The following is a 24,325-nucleotide window of genomic DNA, read 5'->3' on the forward strand; positions in this document are numbered from 1 at the left end:
TCGCTTCCGCGTTTACATTGAGAAGGCTGGAACGAAGCCGCCCACAGCTTCGTTCCAGCCCGCCCACAGCCGCCAGAGGCAGCCGATTGGACACCGGGCCTCCCGATCGCATGGGAGGCCCGGCAAGAGCGGCGGGAGGGGGGGGATGTCCCCTCCCGCTCCTCCGGTATAACAGCCGAGCGGCTTTTAGCCGCATCGGTTGTTATATACGGGTAGCCGATCGCCCGCTCAAAACAACGGTACCGGGATGATGCCTGCAGCTGCGGGCATCATCCTGGTATAACCCCGGAAAGCCGAGTACGCACATATGCGTACGGTCGGCGGGAAGGGGTTAAAAGTCAGTAGCTACAGTGTTTGTAGTTGCTGACTTTTTTTTTTTTTTTTTTTTAAACGGCCGGACCTCCGCTTTAAGTTCACTGCTAAAGAATGTTGTGATTCTTGGCAGACTGCCTGTTTTTTTTTCTTCCTTTCTTTTGACGGCTGTGGCTTGAGAAGAGCAGAGAGAATTCTTTGCATAGACAGAATAGTGAAACACTTTTGTCAAGATCGCAACGGAAAAAAAAAATCGCGATAACGATTCTTGGCGATTAATCGTGCAGCTCTAAGGCTCCTTTCACACCGAGGCGCTTTGCAGGCGCTAAAGTGCTAAAAATAGCGCCTGCAAAGCACCCCAAAAGAGCTGCTCAATGCACTCCAATGTGAAAGCCCCGAGGGCTTTCACACTGGATCGGTGCGCTTGCAGGGTGGTCTAAAAAGTCCTGCAAGCCGCATCTTTGGAGCGCTGTAGGAGCGTTGTATTTTCCGCTCCTAAAGTGCCCCTTCCCATTGAAAACAATGGGGCAGCGCTGCAAACCCTTTTTTGGCTGCTAGCGGGGGGTTAAAACCGCACCGCTAAAACGACGGTAAAGCGGGGCTATATTTAGCGCCGCTGTACCGCCAGTGCCCGCATGCCTCAGTGTGAAACCAGCCTAATGGTTACCTTTAATAGCCATTCAAACCCCTTTGTGTCAACTTGTGTGCATGTTTTTGGTCCCAAATCACCAGGGTATGTAATTTTTTGATCAGGTTCATTTGGGTAGTTTCTGTTGTGAATATGATTTAAAAAGAGTAAACAAAGTTTGATAGTAAATGGCTTCAGCCAAACACTAACCATGAGTGAAAGAAATGTTTATGTGTTATCATTCATATTCTCTAAAAAATGGGCAAGAAATCATAAATTCTGCCAGGGTATGTAAACTTATAGGCACAACTGTACATACAAACAAAGCATGAATGCTATTCTTAAGGCCTAAGTCTACATATGCCTGTAAACAAGTTACTCATCTGATCTTCCCACCTACTAAATTCTCCTGTGGCTCTCTTCCAGATATCCAGCTCCTTCCTTTTTGACGCTTCACCGCCTCCCCTACCTCTCCCTACCCTACCCCCCAATTCCCTCAAACCTCAATACTTGCTGTCTATCATGATACTGATAGTTTGAACACCCTAGACAGATACGTTTCTCTCTGGGCACTCATACGCTACTCACTTAAGTAGAACCTAAACCTAGATTACGGTCAGATTAGCACACCAATATTAGGCAGCCCCCGTTTTTTTATTCCTATCCTTTGTGGAATAGACAACACTGTGCCATGGTCTAATGGGTAATCTGAGAAAACTACTATTGACACACCCTGCTCCCATATAAACATTTTGTTTTGAGATGTGTGCCATGTACTTCCTGACTGTGCCAAGGGATATTTTAGTGTGCTAAACAGTGGTATCATGTAGTATATTCTATATTATCATATTTACAGGTCCTACTTGACTGGGTCTGCCATGCTTTGGTTGGATTTCACTCCAAGAAACTGAATCTGGAAGGAGATGTTCAACAGAAGCTCTGGTCTTTTCTGGACAGCATTTTACGCAGTAAAAGGTTGAAATGCCTAATAAAAGAGGGAAAGTGTGTAACACTTCGGTTTGCTATTGCACAGGTATGTAAGGGACAAATTAGAGTTTCACAATGTCTGCATTAATTGGCCAAATAGTGGACACTGCTGGTCAGCAATGCCGGTAATCACACAAGGAAAAAGTATAGTTACCCACAAAAATTACTAATCATATATTTAATTTTACTGGTTTATATGACACTGATATATTCCATGGTGGTTTACAAGGAATACTGAATGATTCTAATCAGTATGTGCTCTTGAGTGAGATTACAGTACATGTCATTAAAACAAATCGTATGTATATACATGTACTAATGCAATTTTTTGTTTTATTTGCATGTAAAATATGCTTGTGAAGAGTCCTTTACAAAGCATAGCAAATATAATTTGAATTTATTTAAAAACTGTCAAAAACACTGGGGTCAGATTCACACTTCAGTGAACCCTTTATGTTGTGTTAATGCACATGAATGGAGCAGATGTCTGAATAGACTCTGAAGCTGGATTCATACCTTACTTCACACCTCATACCTGCATTTTTGCTTGCTGTGTTTTCCATTAAAATAAGTGTGATGCATCAAATAAAAAGCTAATTGCGACTCATGTTAATAGCATTTTGATACTTTTTACACTGATTTCAAGAGAATACTTATAAGGGGGGGCAGCAATGTCACCTTAGTGAGAATTGACATTGGACCCCCAAGCTTGAAAGGCCAAAGGTCTAAATATGACATAAAAATAAAGCACTAACAAAATAATGCTGTCTATTTGTTCACTAATGGAAGGATCAAAACAATTGGTACAGTTATATTTAACCCATTTACTGGCATTGATGTAAGGGTTACAGCAGAGAAGAGCTGTTTTCAGGCTGGTCAGTAACTCTTGTGTATGCAACAGTCCCCATGGACTGGGTTTCTCAACCCGTGGTACGTGTACCCACAGGCAGGGGGTACGCAGAGTTCTCTTTCCCCAGAGTCCTGCACACACATAGTCCCCGGCAGCTTGCTGTAGCCTTTTGCGCAGGACTGTGCTATGAACGGGGAAGAAGTCCGCTCCATGGAAGGGGGAGCGGGGGGTGTCAGGTCAGTGGCAGCTGCCAGGGGTCCTGTCAATGGAATGGCCCCCATCGCGCTGCCCGAAAGATGTTTCCCTGGCCAGGGCTGACTGACCAGGGTGGCCCCATGTCCCCCTATCTCCCGGCTCCGCCCCCTCTCCAGCACGCCTCGGATGTCCTGCCTGCCATGTGTGTAGATGCCTGCTTGCTCAGGAACTACACATGCCAGCATGCCCAGCTATCAGTGCAGCCTATCAGTGCAGCCTATTAGTGTCTCCTATCAGTGCAGCCATCAGTGCTTCTTATCAGTGCAGCCATTAGTGCCGCCATTAAGTGAATTTGATGTAGAGCAGACATCCTGGAGTTCCTGGGTTGAGAGACTGGAACAGTATTTCAGTGCAAATGCCATCCCAGACGGCAGGCAAGTAGCAGTATTTCTTAAAGTGGTTGGTGTTAAGACATATAACACTCTTAGGGATCTCCTTCCCCCTGTAAAACCAGCAACTAAGACATTGGCAGAGCTCTTGACACTGTTAGAGGATCACTTCCAGCCTAAACCACAAGAGATTGCAGAAAGATTTTGGTTCTATCAGCGGCAGCAGCAGCTAGGTGAAGAAATTAAGGCTTATGTGCTCGCCCTTCGCAGACTAGTCTCTACCTGTTCTTTTGGGAATACTTACCTACTGCACTGAGAGATAAGTTTGTCATGGGACTGAATCGTGAGTCTAGCCAAAAGAGACTGTTAACAGAGAAAGACCTTGCCCTTACAAAGGCAATTGAGATAGCTTCAGTGATGGAAATGGCTGTGAAAGATACAGGGGAATTGAACCCCCAGGGCAGAAGGGAAGAGGTGAAACAGGAAGTTTTCAGAACAGCAGTCAAGCCAACTGCCGCAAACTGGAAATACAGACCCCCACAAAACCAGAAGTCAGCTTGCTACCGTTGTGGGAATACAGACCATTATCACAAGTCTGACGGTTTAAGGATCAGACATGTCATAATTGCGGTAAGGCATGCCATCTTAAACGAGCGTGCCGTAGTAAGAAGGTGCGAGATAAACTACCTCCTGAACCCCAAGACAAGAGACATATGGTGGGAAGGTATACATCATCATCTGAGTCAGATGTTGAGGAAGTTCTCCACATATTAGATATACATCATATGCATTCAGCACCCACTGCAATGACTGTAGAGGTAACCGTTGATGGAAAGAAACTCAAGATGGATGTAGACATAGGGGCAGCAGTTTCAGTTATCACCCAGAAACAATGGAGGCAACTTCAGACCTGAACAACTGTCCGCCCAACACCAATCAAACTGCAGACATACTCAAAGCAGATACTCCACCCACTTGGAAAGTACAGGTATTCTACAGGGGTCAGACAAAGATACTGCCATTATATATCCTAGAACATGGGGGACCCCTCTCTTTGGGAGAGACTGGATTTCTCACTTTGGTATGCCAGACATCGCCATAAACCCCTGTAACACTGTTACAATTTCAAAGTAAATAACAAAGTGATTTCGCGCAGAACACTAAGGACAATAACACGTCACAATATAAAATAACAGAAATACATAACATGTGAAAACATGTGATTAAAGTTGCTACATGTGAAATTCTTCGTGGAGGATCCAAGTGATCCCGAGGAGGTGATGATAATAAGAGACCATATCAATAATCAAAAATAATGATGACGTGTGAAGTAAAACACAAACGTGAAAATGACAATAAAAGTTCATGTAAAGAAAAGTGATGGGATAAATCAATTAATGCATCAATAGATCCGCACTAATGGTGAATGTTGTTCATGAATTTTCTCAATAGGTGAAGTAAGTGATGTGGGCAAAAGTGGATGGTATCTGTATAGGAATGTGCTCACAGTACCCTTACCTCAAAAGGCATAGATAAAAGCCTTACTAGTAGATTATGCTGGATGGCAGTAGGGACCATAGATAGCCTCAGGTGGATGGATGTCCGTTATGGGGCAGCGTCAGGCTTGCATCAAGATCCGAATATCCATATAGATAGGGAAAGAAGAAAGAGGGGGGCCTGGTCTGTGTAAAGCTGATACACAGACCAGGCCCCCCTGGAGTAGCCGACTCCAGATGAGACCGGTCGGCTACATGCCAACGTGCTTTTGAAGTTTCTAAGCGGAAGCTGTTGGTGTCACTCATGCTCGTGCACTATAACCTCCAGAAGCCTCTCACCTTGGCTTGTGATGCCTCACCCTATGGTCTGGGGGCTGTACTATCTCACATCTTACCGGATAAGTCAGAAAAACCAGTGGCATTCGCCTCCAGGTCCCTAACAAAAGCAGAAAGCAATTACTCTCACATTGACAAAGAGGCTCTTGTGCTGATATGAGCAATTAAGAAGTTTCATCTTTACCTGTATGATAGGGAATTCACCATACTGACAGACCATAAACCACTCCTCCAGATCTTTAGCCCTGACAAAGGCATCTCTCAGACAACTGCGGCCCGCCTTCAACGCTATGCCCTATTCTTGGGAGCATACAGCTACAAAATCCAGTATCGCGGTCATGATGCCAATGCTAATGCTAATGCAGACACAATGTCCCGACTGACAGGGACGTCAACGGACTCTTCTCCACCGGTCAAGAGTTGTCATTACACCAGCCTGTCCTTCTTGTCTTCTGGGGAGATAGCAGCCCATACAGCCGAGGATACCTTCCTGAAAACAATACTTTCCTGGGTACGGTATGGTTGGCCTGCAACCGTCACACAGGATTATGCACCCTATTTCCGTAGGCTTATGGAATTAACTGTGGCTGGCAACTGTGTTTTATGGGGAGACCGAGTGATCGTTCCACAGACCCTCCGGAGACACATTCTGGACTTGCTACATACTGGTCATCCCAGGGGCACACGTATGAAACAAAAGGTCCGAGGCTATGTGTGGTGGCCGAACCTAGACTCAGATATCACGACATATGTAAATGCTTGTGCTGGATGTGCACAATCTGCAAGAGACCCTCCTTGAGGGTGCGTCCAGCCCTGGACTTGGCCCACAGTTCCCTGGTTTCGCCTACACTTGGACTTTGCCGGCCCGATCAGAGGACACACCTTCTTGATCATAGTTGATGCCCATTCAAAGTGGCCTGAGGTCATTCCTGTTACTCAGCCAACGACTAAGGCGATGATTTCCATACTGTTACATCTCGCTGCTGCGTTTGGATAACCGAGAGAAATCGCCACGGCAACGGTGCACAATTCACAAGTCTGGAGTTTCAGGGTTTTCTGACTGCCCACAACATCAAGCACAAGTTGACTGCACCCTACCACCCGGCTACAAATGGTCAAGCAGAATGGTTTGTGCAGACTTTCAGATGCTATTTTAAAGCTACAGTGGCTACAAGTATACAACAAAGGGGAGTTGAGACTTTAAAATGAAGCAGATGGAATGCGGAGGAATAAGTAAAAAGCTTTATTGCGTAAAGTAATACTATGTGCCATTTCCCGCATGCTTTACTATCTGCCCGTTTTGGTAAGTGTATTTGGCCTAATATTTATAACATAAGTCTACCAATTTCATTCCTTTCTATATTGAGTGTGGCTTATCATACTTATTATATTCTATAGGCAATTGTTGCATCTGCTCCTGACGAGTGAAGGTATTCACGAAACGCGTCGAGCTATGAGTTTAATCTGATGCCACCTTGAGCTACGAGTTTAATCTGATGCCACCGTTATACTAGTTATTTACTTATTTTTATACAAACGTGTTTCACGGACACAGTTATCGAACATGCCACTCTTGGTACCTGTAGGTTTTATTATTGCCCTATACATTATTACCTTATCATCATATATGTGTTATATGGATATTTATTTCTGTACTTGCTATACCTACTATTGGTGCTAAAGATATATATGTATATATATGAATTAATTTTTGCCTTCTATTAGTATTACTTTACGCAATAAAGCTTTTTACTTATTCTTCCGCATTCCATCTGCTTCATTTTAAAGTCCCAACTCCCCTTTGTTGTATACCTAAGATAGGGATGGAGACACCTCACCGTGCCTCATTTAAAGTCCCAAAATTCCCCCCTTTTTACAAAGTGGCTACAAGTAAAAAACAGTCCCTGTCACCCCAGCAGCTGGACTCCTTCCTTTCTGCTTACAGAACCGCACCACATGCAACCACCAGGAAAAGTCCAGCTGAACTCCTTTTGGGTCGGCGGCCATGGACTGTTTTGGACATGCTCCGCCCTCAAACGGCCCGGGAACATGTACTGCAGTCCCAAGACTAGATGGTCAAACACGACGAGCTACCCCGGTTCACAGCCCAACAAAGGTATGGGCCTGATCTTGTGGGGCTTCCAACCCTTGTTGGCTTCCTGCTATCGTTGCAGAGACTTTGGGACCCAAAATGTATAGGGTCTGCCTGGAAGATGGTTCCATTTGCAGACGGCATGCGGACCAACTGTGTCCTCATTCTCAGCTGCCCAAATCCCTGACATCGGCTGAACCACCAGTGTCAGGATGATCAGGATGCACTGGGACTGATGATTGTGGAAACTCTGAACTTTTGAACTCAGCTCCAACAGAGCCCTCCAGCCCTGGTCCGGAGGTCTGCTCACCCTCTGAGCTAGTGAATCCATTCTTGGCCCCGCCAGTGCCCATTCTGGCCAGCCCTGTTTCCTCCGGTCCCGAGTCGCTGGGTGCCTGTCCTCAATGACACTGTCGCCCTCCTGACCGGTTTCAGCTGCAAGACCAGTTACGAGACTTTCGACGGGGCCGCCGAAAGTAATCCGATGCCATTTTATCCCCGTAGCTGTCCCTGCAGACTTGGTGTCACATCAGTTACATAATATAACTGGGTACTAACATTTATAGGTAAAGTTGATCCAGGGAAAATCCGATTGCCTCTTGGGGGATCAGGAAGGAATTTTTTCCCCTGCTGTAGCAAATTGGAGCTTGCTCTTCTGGGGTTTTTTGCCTTCCTCTGGATCAACTGTGGGTATAGAATTGGGTATATTGGATTGTACGATATTTTTTATTTTATTTATTTATTTTTTTATGGTTGAACTGGATGGACTTCTGTCTTTTTTTAAACCTAACTATGGATGCGGGAGAAGTTCTGTGAATCTCCTGTGTTTGGAGGACTGTTACTGGACAGTTATTAGTTACTGTTTTGTGCTTGTTCTTGTTTTTGTTTTTTTTTTTTAGGGATGGATGGAAGGTGTTATACCTAAAGAGTTCCACATGTACTGTCACTTTAAGGCTGGCTTCACCCAGGAGTGGTGACAAGGGTCAAGGGGTATAGATATATAGTAGTCATCTTAGAGCACATGTAAGGAAGCACACTAAGATATACCTGTCCTGAGATGCATGTTGGAGTGTACAGTGAGTACTGAAATAAACATCAGTTCTAGACCAGAGTCTTGTGTCTCTCACAACTCAGAGAATATAACAGCCCCTAGTGACAGTACTTAAGTAAATGAAAAAAATAATAATAATTAAAAAAGAAACATACACATCATGTACATACTGCACTATACACATGACATATCTCTGCACATGTTGGAGGACTGAGAAAAAATTTCAGCCTTCCTTCACACTTTTGCATTGTGGTGCATTACTGCATACTTTTTATGTTCACATACATTGTGTTGCATTAGAGTGGCCTGTTAATTTTGAGTGGGAGCCAATGCAGCAAACTACAACGTACAGCATGTGCTATTGTGATGTGCTTCATTGTGGATGCATAAGCCACTACCATATGGGGACTAAGGTATCTTTTACAGTGCAACAAAGCACTGCATATGGTGGAACCCCTATTATATATGTCTAATGAGTTGCAGCGCACCAACGGACACGTGTTAAAGAAACATTGTCATTTTGCCTGTTTAAGCCCCCTGACCTGGCTGATACTTGCTTGTACAGCAATCCCCTCGCCATTCCTAACTTTAGCTTAGCCAGTGCAATGTACCCACTGCTTTCAAGAATAGGGGTGCACATAATGTTTTCCCATATGACAATCCTCTGGTCTAGTGACCAATGACTAGGCCCAAACATTATCACATAAAAGAGAGGTGACCTGATTGGACACAGGCACCATCTGATGCTGAGTCTTTTAATGGTGGTTGAGACTAAAAAGCAGCAGGGGTCTCTGGAAAGGTGAATACCAGTAGATTGGGGGGGGGGGGGGGGTGGCTAAGTATTTCCAACAGTAATGATTAAAAGCACACTGTGTATTGTTTAAATTCTTTCTTTTAGATAAATATATTTTATACAGTTGTACACTATAAGAAGCTGTCTCTCTTTTTTAACATTCATGTGATGGAATACCTACGTTGATGATTGGATGGGAGAAAGATCTACAAGGGGAGTAGTGTAGATTATTGATAACAAGCTGTTTGACCTTCTTCTTTCAATACGTAATCAAAGTATTTTTTGAGTAGGCATACCAGAAGGGGAACACATTTTAGTGGATTTGAATGATTGATTCAAATTTCTGAGCACTACAGAAGCACTCTGTGGGGCTCATTTCTTAATTATTTTTCTTTGAGGATTGCCCTTTTACCTTCTGACTTATGAATATGTTATAAGGTTGTAGTTATTGGTATAACACATCCAACCAGGGCTGAAACAACTAATCGATTAATCGACAACTAATCGATTATGAAATTAATCAGTTACTATTTTCATAATCGATTTAATTGGCCAGTAACATAATGGGGTTAAAAAAAACTAAAATGAGCCCTTTATAGTACAAAAAAAGGAAATAATCGCTACTGTAAATATTACTTTCACAGTTCTACAGTAAAAAAATGAACCCCTTACAGTAGTGATTATCTGCTTTTTGTGTACTATAAAGGGCTAATTTAATTTTTTTTTAACCCCATTATGTTGCTAAACATCTTAGACCTGGTTCACACCTATGTGTTTTTTGGTGCTTTTTGCAGAAACGCTCTACAGTTCATTTACATGGTTTCCTATGGGACACGTTCACATCTATGATTTTTTCAGCTGCTGCATATTTGGAAAGGGTCAGGGACTTTTTTTTAACACAAAACGGTGCTTTTTTTGGCTCAATAGACTTCAATGGAGAAGCTGCAGAAAAGCATGTAATGCGTTTTTGCAGCAATTTGTGTTTTTTAATCTGCCCAACAACAAATTGGCCAAAAAAAATGCGAAATCACGTGTAGAAAACTCAAAACGCACAGCAAAAAGCACTACAGAAACAGATCAAAAGCAAACTGCATAGGTGTGTACCCAGTCTTATGCTGGCCACACGGATCAATTTTCAGACGAGAATATTCAGACGAAAAATCTTTGTGCATTCGCTGAATGAAAGAATGTTGTTTGATATTTTCACTTTTTTTTAACATTCTGTTTTTAAAATGAATGTAATTTCTGAAAGAAAACAACATACACTGTCTGAAAATTCCTTTGACCAAGAGGTTTTCTATTATTTCCAAATTCTCCCGTCACTGTGGTTGAAAATGAACGTCGATTTGACCCCACTAACGATTAGAAAATTGAACAAATGTTCTTAAAATGACATTTTTTTTGAAGGAAGACTTTGTTTTTTAAATCCAAAAATTTGATCTCTAAGTCTGATGATATTTACCAGATTCACCCTTTAATACACTATTAGAGGATATATACTGTATATACTATCTCTCCTCCAATGGTATATACAGTATATCTCCTCTAATAATATATACAGTATATCTCTTCTAATAGTATATACAGTATATCTCCTTTAATAGTATATACAGTATGTCTGTTATTCTCAGAGTGGATTAGATATTTTGCTTCCTAACCATATAGTTGGTTATTTATATTTACCACTGCATATAGATATTTAAGAATAAATGGCCTTTTTTTAAACTTTACATATTATATTACACACCATACTTTTTTAAATGTTATTAACCTATTAATCAAAACAATAAACGGCCAACTAATCGATTATGAAAATAATCGTTAGTTGTAGCCCTATATCCAACAGAAGACAGTTATTGGGAGATTCTACCACTTGATTTAGGGACACAGGAGCACAGTGCATCTTTTACTTTTTTACCACAACACATAGAAGTCAGCCTTGAGGTTTTAGCATAAATCTGTAATTTACAGTTTTGCAGAAAGGCACAATTTAAAATGTAAATGTGTGTTTCAACGCTGTAAGTGAAAAATAATAATAATAATAATTTTAAAAAAGTATAAATATATAAATATTAAAAATAATATAATAGTGACCTGGTGAAAAATTTGGGGCATGATCTTCTCGTACAGTACAGGAAGTCCTAGACCTTGGATTATATGCCAGTACCTTCAAGTGATTGGACATTGGCAAAAGCTTTGCTGGGAATTCCCTAGTGCACCCTCATAAAACCCCCACCCCCTCAGGTTTTGGACATCATCTCCTATGGAGAAATAATTTTTTTAAATTCCTCTTCACTATTTCAACTGACACTTCTATCAATATCCAACTGCTTATTGCCCCAGGATGTACCAGCGGTTTCCATCTTGGAAACCTTATCTGGAGCAGCAGTGGCAGGGCTGGCCTGTAATGTTTGCTTTGGACACTGAACCCTGCATTTAATGCTTACCTTTGCCTGTGTTTCAACAAGTGTGGTTTTCCGCAGAGTGCTATACAGGTCCAGGGTCAGTGGTCCATTTTTCTGACACCCATGTCCTGAAGACCTCTTGGGGGTGGGTGGTGGGGGTATTTGGGTATGGCCATGGTGAAGGTTGGTCACCTCCAGGAATCTGCAGCGTGGATGAGGTATGACAGGGTTTCCCTGTATTCTTGTTTATAAACGTGTGGTGGTATTCACTTTATTGTGTCATTCACCCCTGTACATGTTTTGACTACATCAATGGTAGTTAAGGTGAGTAAAACATTTACTCTTTCTTAAACTTGATGGGTGCTTCCCACACAGCATTATTACTTGGGTTGTGTAGTTGCACTGTACCTTGCAGCTGATGGGAGTTCCGCTCGTCATTTCTGCCGAGTTTGCAAGAAACATGTCTGGTGGTCTCTCAGTGCTACCTGCTGTTCCAGAGAGACAGCCACAGGACATTGGTCAGCATCTGGGTTACCGAGGCTCCTTTACTGGGTATGCTAATGCCCTCTCATTCAGCATACATTTCATGAATACCTCACAGGGGATCTCCTCACTCAGCAATGGCGGGTACAAGGCATAGAGGAGCTGAGAAAAAAAGATATAATAGCACTTATGCTACAGACGGCACAGAGCCAGATAAGCGCTTAGGATGACGGCAGTTCCCCTGCATGAGAGCAAGGTTTTATTTTTACCCTCTCAGGCACACAACAGACAGTCTATCCAGACATGTGCATGACAAAAAAATTTGTTCTGTTTTGTTTAGATTTGTTAATCTAGTTATTTAGTTTAGTTAAATTTGGTTGATTCGTTCAATTTGTATTTGGGATTCGTATTCGAATTTTCTTCGAATGTACCGATTGTTTTGATTCGAAACGTTCAAATTGATAAATTTAGAATCGTCTGAATTAAAAACTTTTGATATTTTTTTTTTCGATTGAAATGTGGCAAAGTGAAGAAACAAAAGAAAAATAGAATGATTACCAAGACTCTTTAAATCATCTTTGGCTTAACAAAAAACGCATTATTTTGAAATGGTACTCTAATAACACACAGTCTTTGATTTCAGAAACATGTTTACAGTTCGAAATTGACTGGAATTCAATGTAAAATTCTATTTTAATTTCAATTCGAATTTCGTTTAGTTATTCAGAGCATTCGGTAAACTTTGTTTATACTGTAATTTGGGTATTCGGATATATCCGAATCTCAGAATAATAAAAAATGTGTCTGAATATTTATGTCTAAGCCTATCTGATGTAGGCAAATTTCACTGCCACTATGTCTGATTTCTTTGGGAAACTCTTTGCCCTTCTAGAACCTTTGGTCTCCAGAACCTAAAAGTGCTCTTCTTCCTCTCTACCACTTGAATCTATTCAGGAGTATGACCCTAATCCTCCTAACCTCTAGATATCGGGAAAGGTGAGTTGGAAGCAAAGACGTAATGGCAAATATTTTTTAATGGGAGCTCACTTTGTGATGAGGTGCATACTAGCCTTTCCTTAGCAGCACTGAAATCTCAGGGTCCTGTGGACACTAAACAGCTTATGAAGTCTAGAAATACTTTTCCTTTGCACATGCAAATTACCTGTGCTTTGCATGAGGATTGGCCAAATCCTGAAAAGGTATTGCTTCCTCAAAAACTAAAATAAAATAATTAAGACACGCTTTTATTGCATTACTTTATGGACACTTTGAATGATTTATTGAGGTTTTGATTTTCCTTATTTGATTTTTTGTCACCTGTATTCACTTTTTATTGATTCCTAGTTCACTTATAGGTGTCCACGTGTATCAATTTAAGATTTTATATGCCAATCATTTTTGCATGGTATTAATTTAGCGCAACTTTTTTACTTTATTTTTGATTACTACCATTAGATATTAGATGGTTTATTGTTGCGGCTTTGGTTTTTAGGAGTTATAGTCTGAGCGCGGTATTCCTACTTATTTAATACTTCCTCAAAAACTCCCTGCTGTGTTAGATGAAGCATTACGCTGTTCCTTTTGAAGATGTTCCCTCAGTTCGATTGGATTTGGTTAATAGGCACTTTGGAACATCGTAAAAGGCAACCTTTGCTTATGCTGGTCCAGCCTTACAACAGGCAATTTCGACTATGTACATTTGTCAAACTGTTGCTTACTGGACTGGCCAAATGAATAGAGAACACAATCCTATTTTTGAGGTCCCTGTTTTGCTGGAACAATTGCAGCTCATGCCTTCAGCACTATTTGTCCTAGATGCCCTGGAGCACATATGTCAAACACAAGGCCTGCGGGCCAAATCTGGCCCATCAGGCCTTGTCATGTGGCCCCTTGTACCAAGTTTTGCAAGAACTCCATTCCTCCACCTCCGACTCTCACCCTCCGCTCCTGCTCCCCACTGTCACTTGTCAACGCAGAAGCCTTCTGTGTTTACAAATAACAGCTTTGCTTTCAGCAGCTTCCGAATATAACAGATCCCTGAAGGTGGGGCACAGGGGGACAGCTCTCCAGAATGTGAGAGCCAGAAGGATCTCCCTGCAAGTGAGAGCCACCTACACAGGGAGGTATAATAGAGCCAAATACATGGGTAGTAAAGAGAGCCACTTACACAGGGCTGTACTAGAGCCGCCTACATAGGGAGTTACTAGAGCTGGGCTAGGTAAGGGGGGGTTGGTATTGCAAACCCACTTTTGCCTAAACCCTGCAGTCTGTACGCAGCGCACCCCTGAACTCTGCAGTCTGTACATAGCGCACCCCTAAACCCTGCACACTGTACACGGTGCACCCCTAAACCCTGCACTTTGTTATATAGCACACCCCTGGACTCTGCACAGGGCGCCCCTGGAACCGCAATCTGTACATAGAGCACCCCTGAACTCTGCACTCTGTATGTAGCATACTCCTAAACTTTGCACTTTGTACATAGTGCACCCCAGATACATCCGGCCCTTTGAGGGCAACCATACTGCTGATGCAGCCAGCAATTAAATGGAGTTTGACACCTCTGCCCTAGAAAATGTACTTTGATAGGTCTCTAGAATGACACTGCTTGCTGTGCACTTGCACAGAATTGTTTGGTTAAAGGCTTGGTCAGCTGAGTCTGCTTGCAAAAGGTGTCTTTTTATGCATGCTGTTCGAGGATGAACGCCTTTGTGGTGAATCTCTTGATACATTTATCAAGAAAGTTACGGGGGCAAGAACTTTTATTTAACAAAAGGCAGCTTGAACCTACCAGTACTACGACTCCTACCACTTCTAACAGAAAGTGGTCCTTTCACTCCAACCTGGTGTCCTCCTCCGGGTGACCAAAGACAGGTCCATCCCTTTGTCGCAAGCGGGCGGTGGATGGCGGCGGCTTCTCTCCGGGCTGCGGGCGGCTGCTTTCTCGGTTCCCCTACATCTCCTCCCCCCTCCTGCTGGCCAATCTCATTGGATCTCCTTTCGGCCAATTGAGTGACGGGTCTCAGACCCACTTCCTGGTTGGCGGGGAGGTGAATCATTGTTACAGTAGCAAATATTAATTCGCTATTGTCACAACTGGGTGGGCTTCGAGCGCATTGCTCTGTGCCACGAGCCCACCCTTTTCTTTGAAGCCTATTAGAGCCTCTGGCTCTAATCATGTGCTTAAAAAAAAAAAACCCTGATTGGAATCCATGCTTTCAGCGCCCTGCATGTAGAGCAGGGGGCCGGACGCATGGATAGGGGGGTGGTGCCCGTGCGCCCCTAAATGGATGGGCCACCACTGCTCCAACCTTAACAAAACCTGGAGTACTTGGGACTGATCTTAGAAATGACCCAGACCAAAATTTTCCTTCCCCAGAAAAAGACTGCTTCTCTGAGGTCCAACTCTTACTCTCAGGTCAACTAGGCATCCCTTGACTTATGGTGGCCTCTTTTGAAGCAGGTGTAAGTAATCAGTTCCACACAGGACTTTTGCAGGGCAACATTCTCACAATGTAGGACAAGTTGATCTTTTCTCTGGATCGTCTACTACTGCTGTCCAGTCAAGCAAAAACCTCTTAGGCATAGTGGATTTCCAACTCAGCACTAGAATCCAGAGCCCTAGAATAATTCCTTCTCCCTCCCTGGAAGGTGATAAAGATGGATGTAAGCCTCATCAGTTGGATCTGGATCTACAGCTCCCTGACTGTCAAGGAAACCTGGTCCCCACAGGAATCTATGCTTCCCATCAACATTCTAGAACTAAAAACCATAAGACTGACTCTCCTACACTGGACCCCTCACCTTCATTATCACCAGGGGGTACCAGAGGTCAGACAGCCATGAAAGAACCAAGCTTTATTCTCTCCTGCTATTTAAATACTCTCTCTGGTATCTTTATACTGGGAGTGGAACGTTGACAAGCAGGCTTCCTGTTTTGCCAAAGCCTGGTCTTAGGGTAGTGGTTCCTCCATTCTGACATCTTCCTGATGCTGTGTCAGAGATGGGGAACACCAGATGTGGACATCATGGCCTCCAGATAATAATAAAAAAAATAGGTTTGTTGCCAGGTTCTGGTATACCCTGGCTTTCATGGTGGATACCCTAGTGATTCCTTGGTCCCCGTTCAGACTGGTGTATGCATTCCTTCCAGTAAGGTTTCATCTTTGACTGCTCAGAAAGTAGAGGGGGAACAGATTCTGGTGGTCCGCCTCACTCCAAATTGGCCCAGGAGAAAATGGTACACAGAAATACACAGACTCCTGTTCAACGAGCCTTAGCCTCCTGTCAGTGTCCTTGGTTCCTTCCCGCTTTGCAGTTGCTAGCTTTAACAGCATGGCTGTCGAAGACTACTAGTCTCCTAAGGGATGGAGCATTAGTGACTCTGTCAATCCCATCTTCCTCAGTGTGAGAAAATCTACCTCTTGTAGGATCTACCTTTGTACCTGAAGGGCCTACTTTGGCTGGTGCAAAAGCAGGCAACTTAACCAACGGGAATATTTTATTCTGGGTCTTGGTACTCTAAAGTGTCAGGCTTTTGCTTTATCCATTCTGTCTTTGGCTTTGTACTCTGTCAAGACCTTTAAACATGGAGTTGCTTATGTTAATCACCCATTCCAACCTCCTGTGTCTTCATGGGATCTGAACCTGGTACTTTTGGTTTTTCAAAAAACTCCCTATGAACTGATTTTGGGAATCTCATAAATTAGGTGGCCTTTACATCAGGCATGTCTCTGAGCTGGAGATTCTTTCTTGTATGGAGCCTTTTCTCGTCCTGCATAGAGACAATATGGTTCTGATGCCCAGATTTTCTTTCCTCTCCAAGGTATTCTCTTCCTTTCACCTCAGTGAGGATATTGTCTCCCCTTCCCTATGTCCTGCTCCAAAACATGTCAAGGAGATGCACTTCACTGGATGTGGTCAGAGCAGTTAGGGTCTACATAGCCAAAACATCTTTGAGAAGAGTCCCTTTTTGCCCTCCCCTAAATGTCCCAAGAAGGGACATTCCTGCTTATTTCACTATTGCTAGGTGGCTCACGCTGATCATTTCCAGGGCTTACACCTTCAGGGAACGGGTTCCTTCCTTCCCTATCAGGGCCCATTCCACCAGATCTGTCAGTGTTTCTTGGGCTTTTTAGCATCAAGCATCCATTTCACAGGTTTGCAAGACTGCCACTTTGACTTCTGTTCATACTGTTTCAATGGGTAGTGGTTCAGGTCTCTGCTGATGCCTGCTTCAGCTGCAAGGTGCTTCAAGCTGTCATTTATTATTAAGTTGTCCCTTCCTTTTGTGGACCTGTTTTGCTGCTAATTGTTATAATGTTGCTCACCCCTCAGTTTATTGGTTAAGGATGTCCCAAGGTATATAACTTCCTGTTCAGTACTTTACAATTAAGATGATGGGAATTTTGACTTGTAACTAAATTCAGTATCTTGGAGTACAGTACAGAACACAAGTCCCCCCCTCTGTTCTGTTCTTTGTTTATCCTTATTGCTTGCTACAAAACTGGAGTCCCATGAGGTGGGCAAGGTATACTGGAACATTACCACCAAAGCTTTTGCTAGTGTTTAAAGTAGGACTTTACAAATAACAGCTTGAGCAAAGAACATACATTCCACATTAATAATTATGCTACCAGAATTAGCATGTGCTGTAAATTGCCTCCTTCGTTGTTCCTGTTAATTCTTGCGGGAGGCTGCTATTTTGCTTAAGTCTAGATCCCCTTTGCAGTAGTTAATCTTCAGGCTGTCAGCAGATCGACTTCTACAAGTTCGGTACAGTGCCCTAAAATCGAGAGCAACTGAGCATGTGCAGAACAGGTTGAAACAGTGTATTAGTGGATTTTAAAATGGTATCTGCACTTATTTTTAATGTTTTACATAGCTATACCTGCCAGCCTGAAGTGATCTAGCAGGACTTAATTTTCTAAATAAAGTTCCACTCAATCACCTAAAGCAGGGCTTGACAAATTTGCTTTGAATCTAGAAGCCAGCTAAAAAAGTTAGGAACCATTTTTTTTTAACCAACAAATCATACGGTGGAACATTTAACATGTTCCTGAAGGTGAACTTCTGCTTTAACCCTTTCACAGCCAGAGCTGTTTTTTGCACACGTTTAAAAAATAATTTTAGGCCTGAAGATTATATAAAACAACAAAGCATTATATCTATGTGAAGATTTTATTTTGGGGACAGGTTCTCTTTAACCACTTGCCGACCAGCGCACACCGATCTACGTCAGGAGAATGGCACTGGCAGGCAAAAGGGCATACAGGTACGTCCCCTTTAAGAAGCGGTGTCACGAGCACGTGCACGCCGCCGCGGTCTCCGTGATCGCGGGTCCCACGGACTCGATGTCCACCAGGTGCCCGCGATCGTGTCACGGAGAGGATGAACGGGGAGTTGCTTATGTAAAGAAAACATTCCCCGTTCTGCCTAGTGACAGGACAGTGATCTACTGCTCTCTGTAATCGAGGGCAGTGATCACTGACCTGTGTTTTCAAGCCCAGCCCCCTCACAGTTAGAATCACTCCCTAGGACACACTTAACCGCTTCACTACCCCCTAGTGGTTAACCCCTTCACTGTCAGTGTCATTTACACAGTAATCAATGCATTTTTAATTGCGCTGATCACTGTATAAATGACAGTGGTCCCAAAAATGTGTCAAAAATGTCCGATGTGTCCGCCATAATGTCGCAGTCCCAATAAAAATCGCAGAGCGCCGCCATTACTAATAACAAAAAAAATGAAAAATAAAAATGCCATAAAACTATCCCCTATTTTGTAGACGCTATAAATTTTGTGCAAACCAATCAATATACACTTATTGCGATTTTTTTTTTTTTTTTTTTTTTTACCAATTATATGTTTTTTTTGTAAACTGAGGGAAAAAAAGTGTTTTGTTATATATTTTTGGGGGATATTTATAGCAAAAAGTAAAAAATAATGCGTTTTTTTTTTTTGTTTTTTTAACTGACGCTCCGGTTTTGTTTATAGCGCAAAAAATAAAAAACGCAGAGGCGATCAAATACCACCAAAAGAAAGCTCTATTTGTGGGGAAAAAAAAAGGACGTAAATTTGGTTTGGATACAGAGTCGCACAGCCGCGCTATTGTCAGTTAAAGTGACGCAGTGACGAATCACAAAAAGTGCTCTGGTCAGGAAGGGGGTAAATTCGGGGCTGAAGTGGTTAATGAGACATGCATGTCTCCCCTGTGCTCCACTGAATGGAATGCAATGCACATTGCACTGCATTACATTCTTTCCCGGCCTTGATGGCCCTGGAAACTGTCAACGGAGACCTGGAAATGACATAGCAGAGGGGCCGTGCGGGGTGTGGGGAGCATGCGGGCTGCAGCCCAGGTGCCAGGTCAAAACTTCTGGTCACAATTGTGACCTGGCACCTTGGGTTTGTCGGGCCCTGACAAACTTCTCTCCTCTATCCTGTACTATACTCTAAGATATGGAATTTACTGGTAAGTCAAAATTCCCATTTTTTTGTAAATGGTGTTATTTTGTAAATTGAAATTATCCTGCTAAATTTGTTTTATAAGTGCAAAAAAATACCTGTTGATTGTGTCAAAAATTCAGAGCAGTGCTGTGCACATTTCCTGTGTTATTTTGAGGAGTTTAATTAGCCACTTCTCAAACTATGGAATATTAGGTGTCTTATGTTGTAGAGATATGAGTGTAGGTGGAATTTGAGTAGTTTAGCAAAAGACAACAGGACCAGGCTCACAAAAATGCTGTTTTTAGCCCACAACAGGAAAAAGAAATGGTGTTTAGTTCTGGCAGATAAACACGTATTTTCCTCACTATTGTAGAGACTGTTTACAACCATCTGTTTGTTTCATATAAAATATATAACTTGAGAAAGTCATATAGTTTATTCAAGTTATTAGCATTGTACAGGTTATTTATGTGAATGTTTCTTATATTTTAGGTTATGAACGACTTCATTGCTTTATCATCTGTGCAACAAGGCCCTCCAGCTGGCATCGCAACCATTTTAAGCTGCTGTCAAACTGTTCTCTCTACTCCTAGCCTTGCTTATGTCTACACAACAAAATATGAATTGATGGTAGACTTATTAACTAAGCTGTGCACATTGGCTTGTCATTACTTGATCATCCCATCTGAACAATTACAACTCATCACAATCCAAGTCCTTAAAATCCTTCAATTGTCTTTCACCCAGTATCTACAAGTACAAAGACAGCAAAGTAATCCAAATAGGGTATTTACATATTTAATGACACATCTATTTCAGCCATGCTTGCTGTTAAGAAATACCTTGAATGTCCGTGTTTGGAGTAAGGATGATGATAGTCAAGTACGCCACCAACTAATCAAGGACCTCCGCAGTAGCATTGAGACTGTTCTTTGTAGTGCCCTTTTTCAGCCTGAACTTCTGGCTTCATACAAAGAAGAGCTCCTTTCAGAAGGAGACAGGTCAGAGAAGAAAAAGATATCACCCAAAATATTTCTTACACCTGTATCCTCCATCTTGACAAAACTAGAGGATAGCAGTTTCTGTAACCCAGAAACCTATGTTCCACTATTGGCCAATTCTGTTTCTCTTGTGTATAAATTGTTTTTGGAGGCATATTGCAAAGATGGAAAGGAAATATTCTACTTTCACATGCTTGTCAAGCTTTTTCATTGCCTTAAATTAACGATTCCATTTAGGCAGGAAGATAACGCAACATCTTCGGGTTACTCTACAGGTCTTCTTGCATTAGAACAGCTACTGAACCTAGCTCTCAATCATGACATCTACAATGTTGCTGAAGACCACATAAGGTATAAAGATATTCAGTACCAGTTCTATCGGAAGCTAGCAGAAATGCTGATATGCAACCCCTGCACCTCCTCACAGTCTTGGTTTCGATGCTTAAAAAATTTAATCTTATTAAATCACATGATCGTTGAACCAGACCTTGATGACCTATTATCATGTGCATGGATTGATGCAGAAATTTCCGATTTGCGCATTAGGAAAGCGCAGGAAGCTTTACTTTTAAGCCTTTTCCAGACCTATACTAAGCTTAGGCAGTTTCCAAAACTGTTTCAGGAAGTTGTGATATTGATATGCCGTCCTGCAGCTGATGAGTTAAGACAGCCAATTCTTACTTCTAGTCTGAGTGAGAAACTTTCAGATTTTCTTATTCAGCTTCCACCTAATCAGATTTTGGATGTGTGGGCCATTATTTTGGAAAAGTGTGATTGTGATATCCTTCCAGATATTAAAGATGACCCAGATGTTTGTTTGAAAATGGTCTCTCTCAGCTCTCTTTTGCATTGCTTGTTGTTTAACATGAAGAGTTTGGACAATTATACTCCAACGCCTGTTCTAGCAAGGTTCAATGATCTCATGAAACAAATGATGGATAAGCTAATAATGCCTTCTCTAACTCTTGTTCAGCAGGGTAGTGTAAACACTGTATCTTTGGCCTGGCTTCCTAAACTCTGTGATGCTGTCCTTTTGCTTCTCTGTACATGGATAGAAGTAAATACTGTGACTAAGCTGAATTGCAATAAATATGTGTCACAGATAAGAGAACTGCCTCTTCTTTTGGAATCATCTATTGAAGGGTGGGATTTTTCATTGTTCTGTGGAGATAAAGATTGTTGGAGCAAAGTCTATAAACATTGCAGTCAATTAAATCCAGTCAGCATGTTTTATCTGGAGCTGCTTTCTATTCAGAAAATGAAACATATTCTAATGCATTATGCCTCCCCAACTGAATCCACGCAACTTACTCTTCAGAATGCTGCATTTCTAATTATTCATCCTGTCAGTGATCTTAAGGTGCCGAAACATCACGAACCTTGGAGTGGAAATGTTAACTTAGTTGATTCAAATTCTTTCCATGTGGCTCACTGGCACCTCATTGCATCAAATCTTCTAATTATCTTTAAATACATTCCATTGCCTAATATCTACAACATAGCAGACTTTCTTCTGGAAACAATGCCACCTACACAGTGCACAAAAGATCAAACTGATAAAGAAAGTTCAGTTTCGTTTGAGGATATTTCATTGGCTTTACTGAAAAGTGATCACTTTTCCGAGCTACCTCTATTGCAATGTGCATTTATAACCAGCATTATTAACAAATGTGCCATTGCTTTAAAAGAGAAAAATGTTTTAAATGGTATTTGTGATCTTCTCTCTGCTAAAGACTTGCATTGGCATGAAGATTTTCTTTCATCCTACAGTAAGGGAACCAAAATATGTGCCAGTGATGTAGCGGATGGATTAAATTCTAAAGTCGCTGCATGTATAACAAATTTAGAGGTTGTTGTACAGTGTATATTATCATTGGCTAATGAAACTAAATTTGTTGAATTATGTGATTCTGAGATAAACCATATAACCAATATTATAGAATTTATTTCTGCATTAAAACCTGACAGCCTGACACCCTCAGACCAGTGTCGCTGCTTTTTCCTGCTGTTGTCTATAGCAAGGACAACGTCCCTTAGGAGTCTCCAACTTGCAGGTGTTTGTTATAGACTTATGATATCTCTTTTAAATGGTAAACATGCCAAAGCATTATTTAAACTGCTCTTTGCTAGTGACATTCTAAAAACTGTTATGATATGCTTTCAGCCAACTGAATTGGAGTTTTCAGATGACATGGAGAACAAGCAGTACTGGCCGGAATTTGTTTCCACTATACAGTCTTTTTTTGACACATTGCTTGCTTTGGTCTTAGAGCGGAAGCAGAGCTGTCTCCTGAACTTAGAGAAATTTGCAGAATTTGTGTTTGAATTTGTTCCAAAACCCAAAAGCAAAGACTGGAACTCTTGTATAGGTCAGTTGCTTATTTCTGTTCTCAGTGGCTTATGCAGAGTTTTAACAACTTGCATCCAAGAACACATTGTTGATAAAAAGAAGACTGAAAATGTTTGTGCTTTGCTGCAGCAGTCCGTTGTTACTATGAATATGGTTGTTAAGCAAAGCCTGAAGATCAGTGCCCCAGCTCACATTTTACCTTCATTCCTTGTATCCTGCACAACCACTCTCCTTGAAGCAGAGCTCAGTTGCCAAGATAAAATCAAAATTCAGAACATTGAGGTTTACAGATGTTTTTGCTTACAAATTCTGAGAGAACTTCCATATGCTGAAAAACAAACTCTGTTTCTGAAAGCCGCTCTTCGTTATTTGGCGTTTAGTATTACAGTAGAAGAAATCTACACTGCCCAGCAAATGCTAGTCACCTCTATATTTAATTCCGTCCAAAAAATGCTTTCTAGTAAGTATTCATTTTCAGTTTTTTTTTAATTATGTATAAAATAAGATTTGTTTGTCTATTTTGTTTTATACAGTTAACCTAAAGATCCTCAGGCAAGGCTTTTTAAAGCCATGGACAACAAAATGTCATGTGTGTGCCTGCTTTCTTGCCTGCAAAGGTATCCATAGGCATGAGATAATTGGCTTGACATTGGCTGATTGATATTGCCTCTCCAAGATGAGGCTAGTGTCTTGGGAATGTGCTGCACATGCATACTTGCCACTGCATCTTTCTATGTTTTGTGCTATAATCTACCTAAAAAAATCAAACCTATATCTCCTGTCCATGGCTTTCTGTAGAAGAGGTGTGTGAGAACTCCTCAAACTCAAACCTGTAAAGCATGTTTTACTCCAACACTTCTTATTCCTGTATTTGTATGAGAAAGCATCCTGTTCTCTTTGTATTGCTTCCTTTGTATGAAATACCTGGTGTTTCCTGTAAGTCCCTCTGCTTTCCCATTAAACTGATCACATTAAGCAGGTGAGCACAGGTCAGTTCTCTAGCTGTGCTGGGAACTCAGTGTGCTCTTCTCCAATGATCAGACTTGTCCAGACACGCCCCTGCTGCACAGCCTTTCACTGAAAAGCTCAGTGTGCTGCTGCTGCTTTCCCTCCTCCCAGCTCTTATGCAGCTGAGAACAGAGGGAATGTGTTATAAAAAAAGGGAAAAAAAGGTATTTATAATGTGTGTGTTTTTTTTTTTTTTTTAATAGCTGTACAAAAATGTTTTGCCTTTCATTTCTATTTTAAACTGAATAGTTGTTTTACAAGGTGATCGTTTACAATCACTTTAACTAGAGTGGTTTAAGATAACTTCCAGTATTTATGCATTCCTTCTTTTTTTAGGAAAATGTAATGTCCGTGGAATCATCTTGACATCTGTGTTAAATCAGGAATATCAAAGCATGTAACTGTAAAGAGAAGAAACAAGTGGGTGGAAACACCTAGTGCATTACCAAAAGCTTTTATTGAACTAAAACACAAATGCCAATTGGATACTCACAAAAGT

The 24,325-nt window shown here is 41.7% G+C and overlaps 1 protein-coding gene across 1 annotated transcript in view; it reads left to right on the forward strand.

Moving 5' to 3' along the window:
• The window catches only part of URB2 (URB2 ribosome biogenesis homolog), a 150,560-nt gene that overhangs the window by 53,024 nt on the left and 73,211 nt on the right, over positions 1-24,325 (forward strand). Inside the window, exons 3-4 of the mRNA XM_073627542.1 lie at positions 1,797-1,973; positions 19,960-23,278. Coding sequence (XP_073483643.1) covers positions 1,797-1,973; positions 19,960-23,278 — 3,496 coding nt within the window. The remainder of the gene's footprint in view (positions 1-1,796; positions 1,974-19,959; positions 23,279-24,325) is intronic.

This window comes from Aquarana catesbeiana, linkage group LG04 (genome assembly GCF_042186555.1).
Source record: "Aquarana catesbeiana isolate 2022-GZ linkage group LG04, ASM4218655v1, whole genome shotgun sequence".
Taxonomy (NCBI): Eukaryota; Metazoa; Chordata; class Amphibia; order Anura; family Ranidae; genus Aquarana; species Aquarana catesbeiana.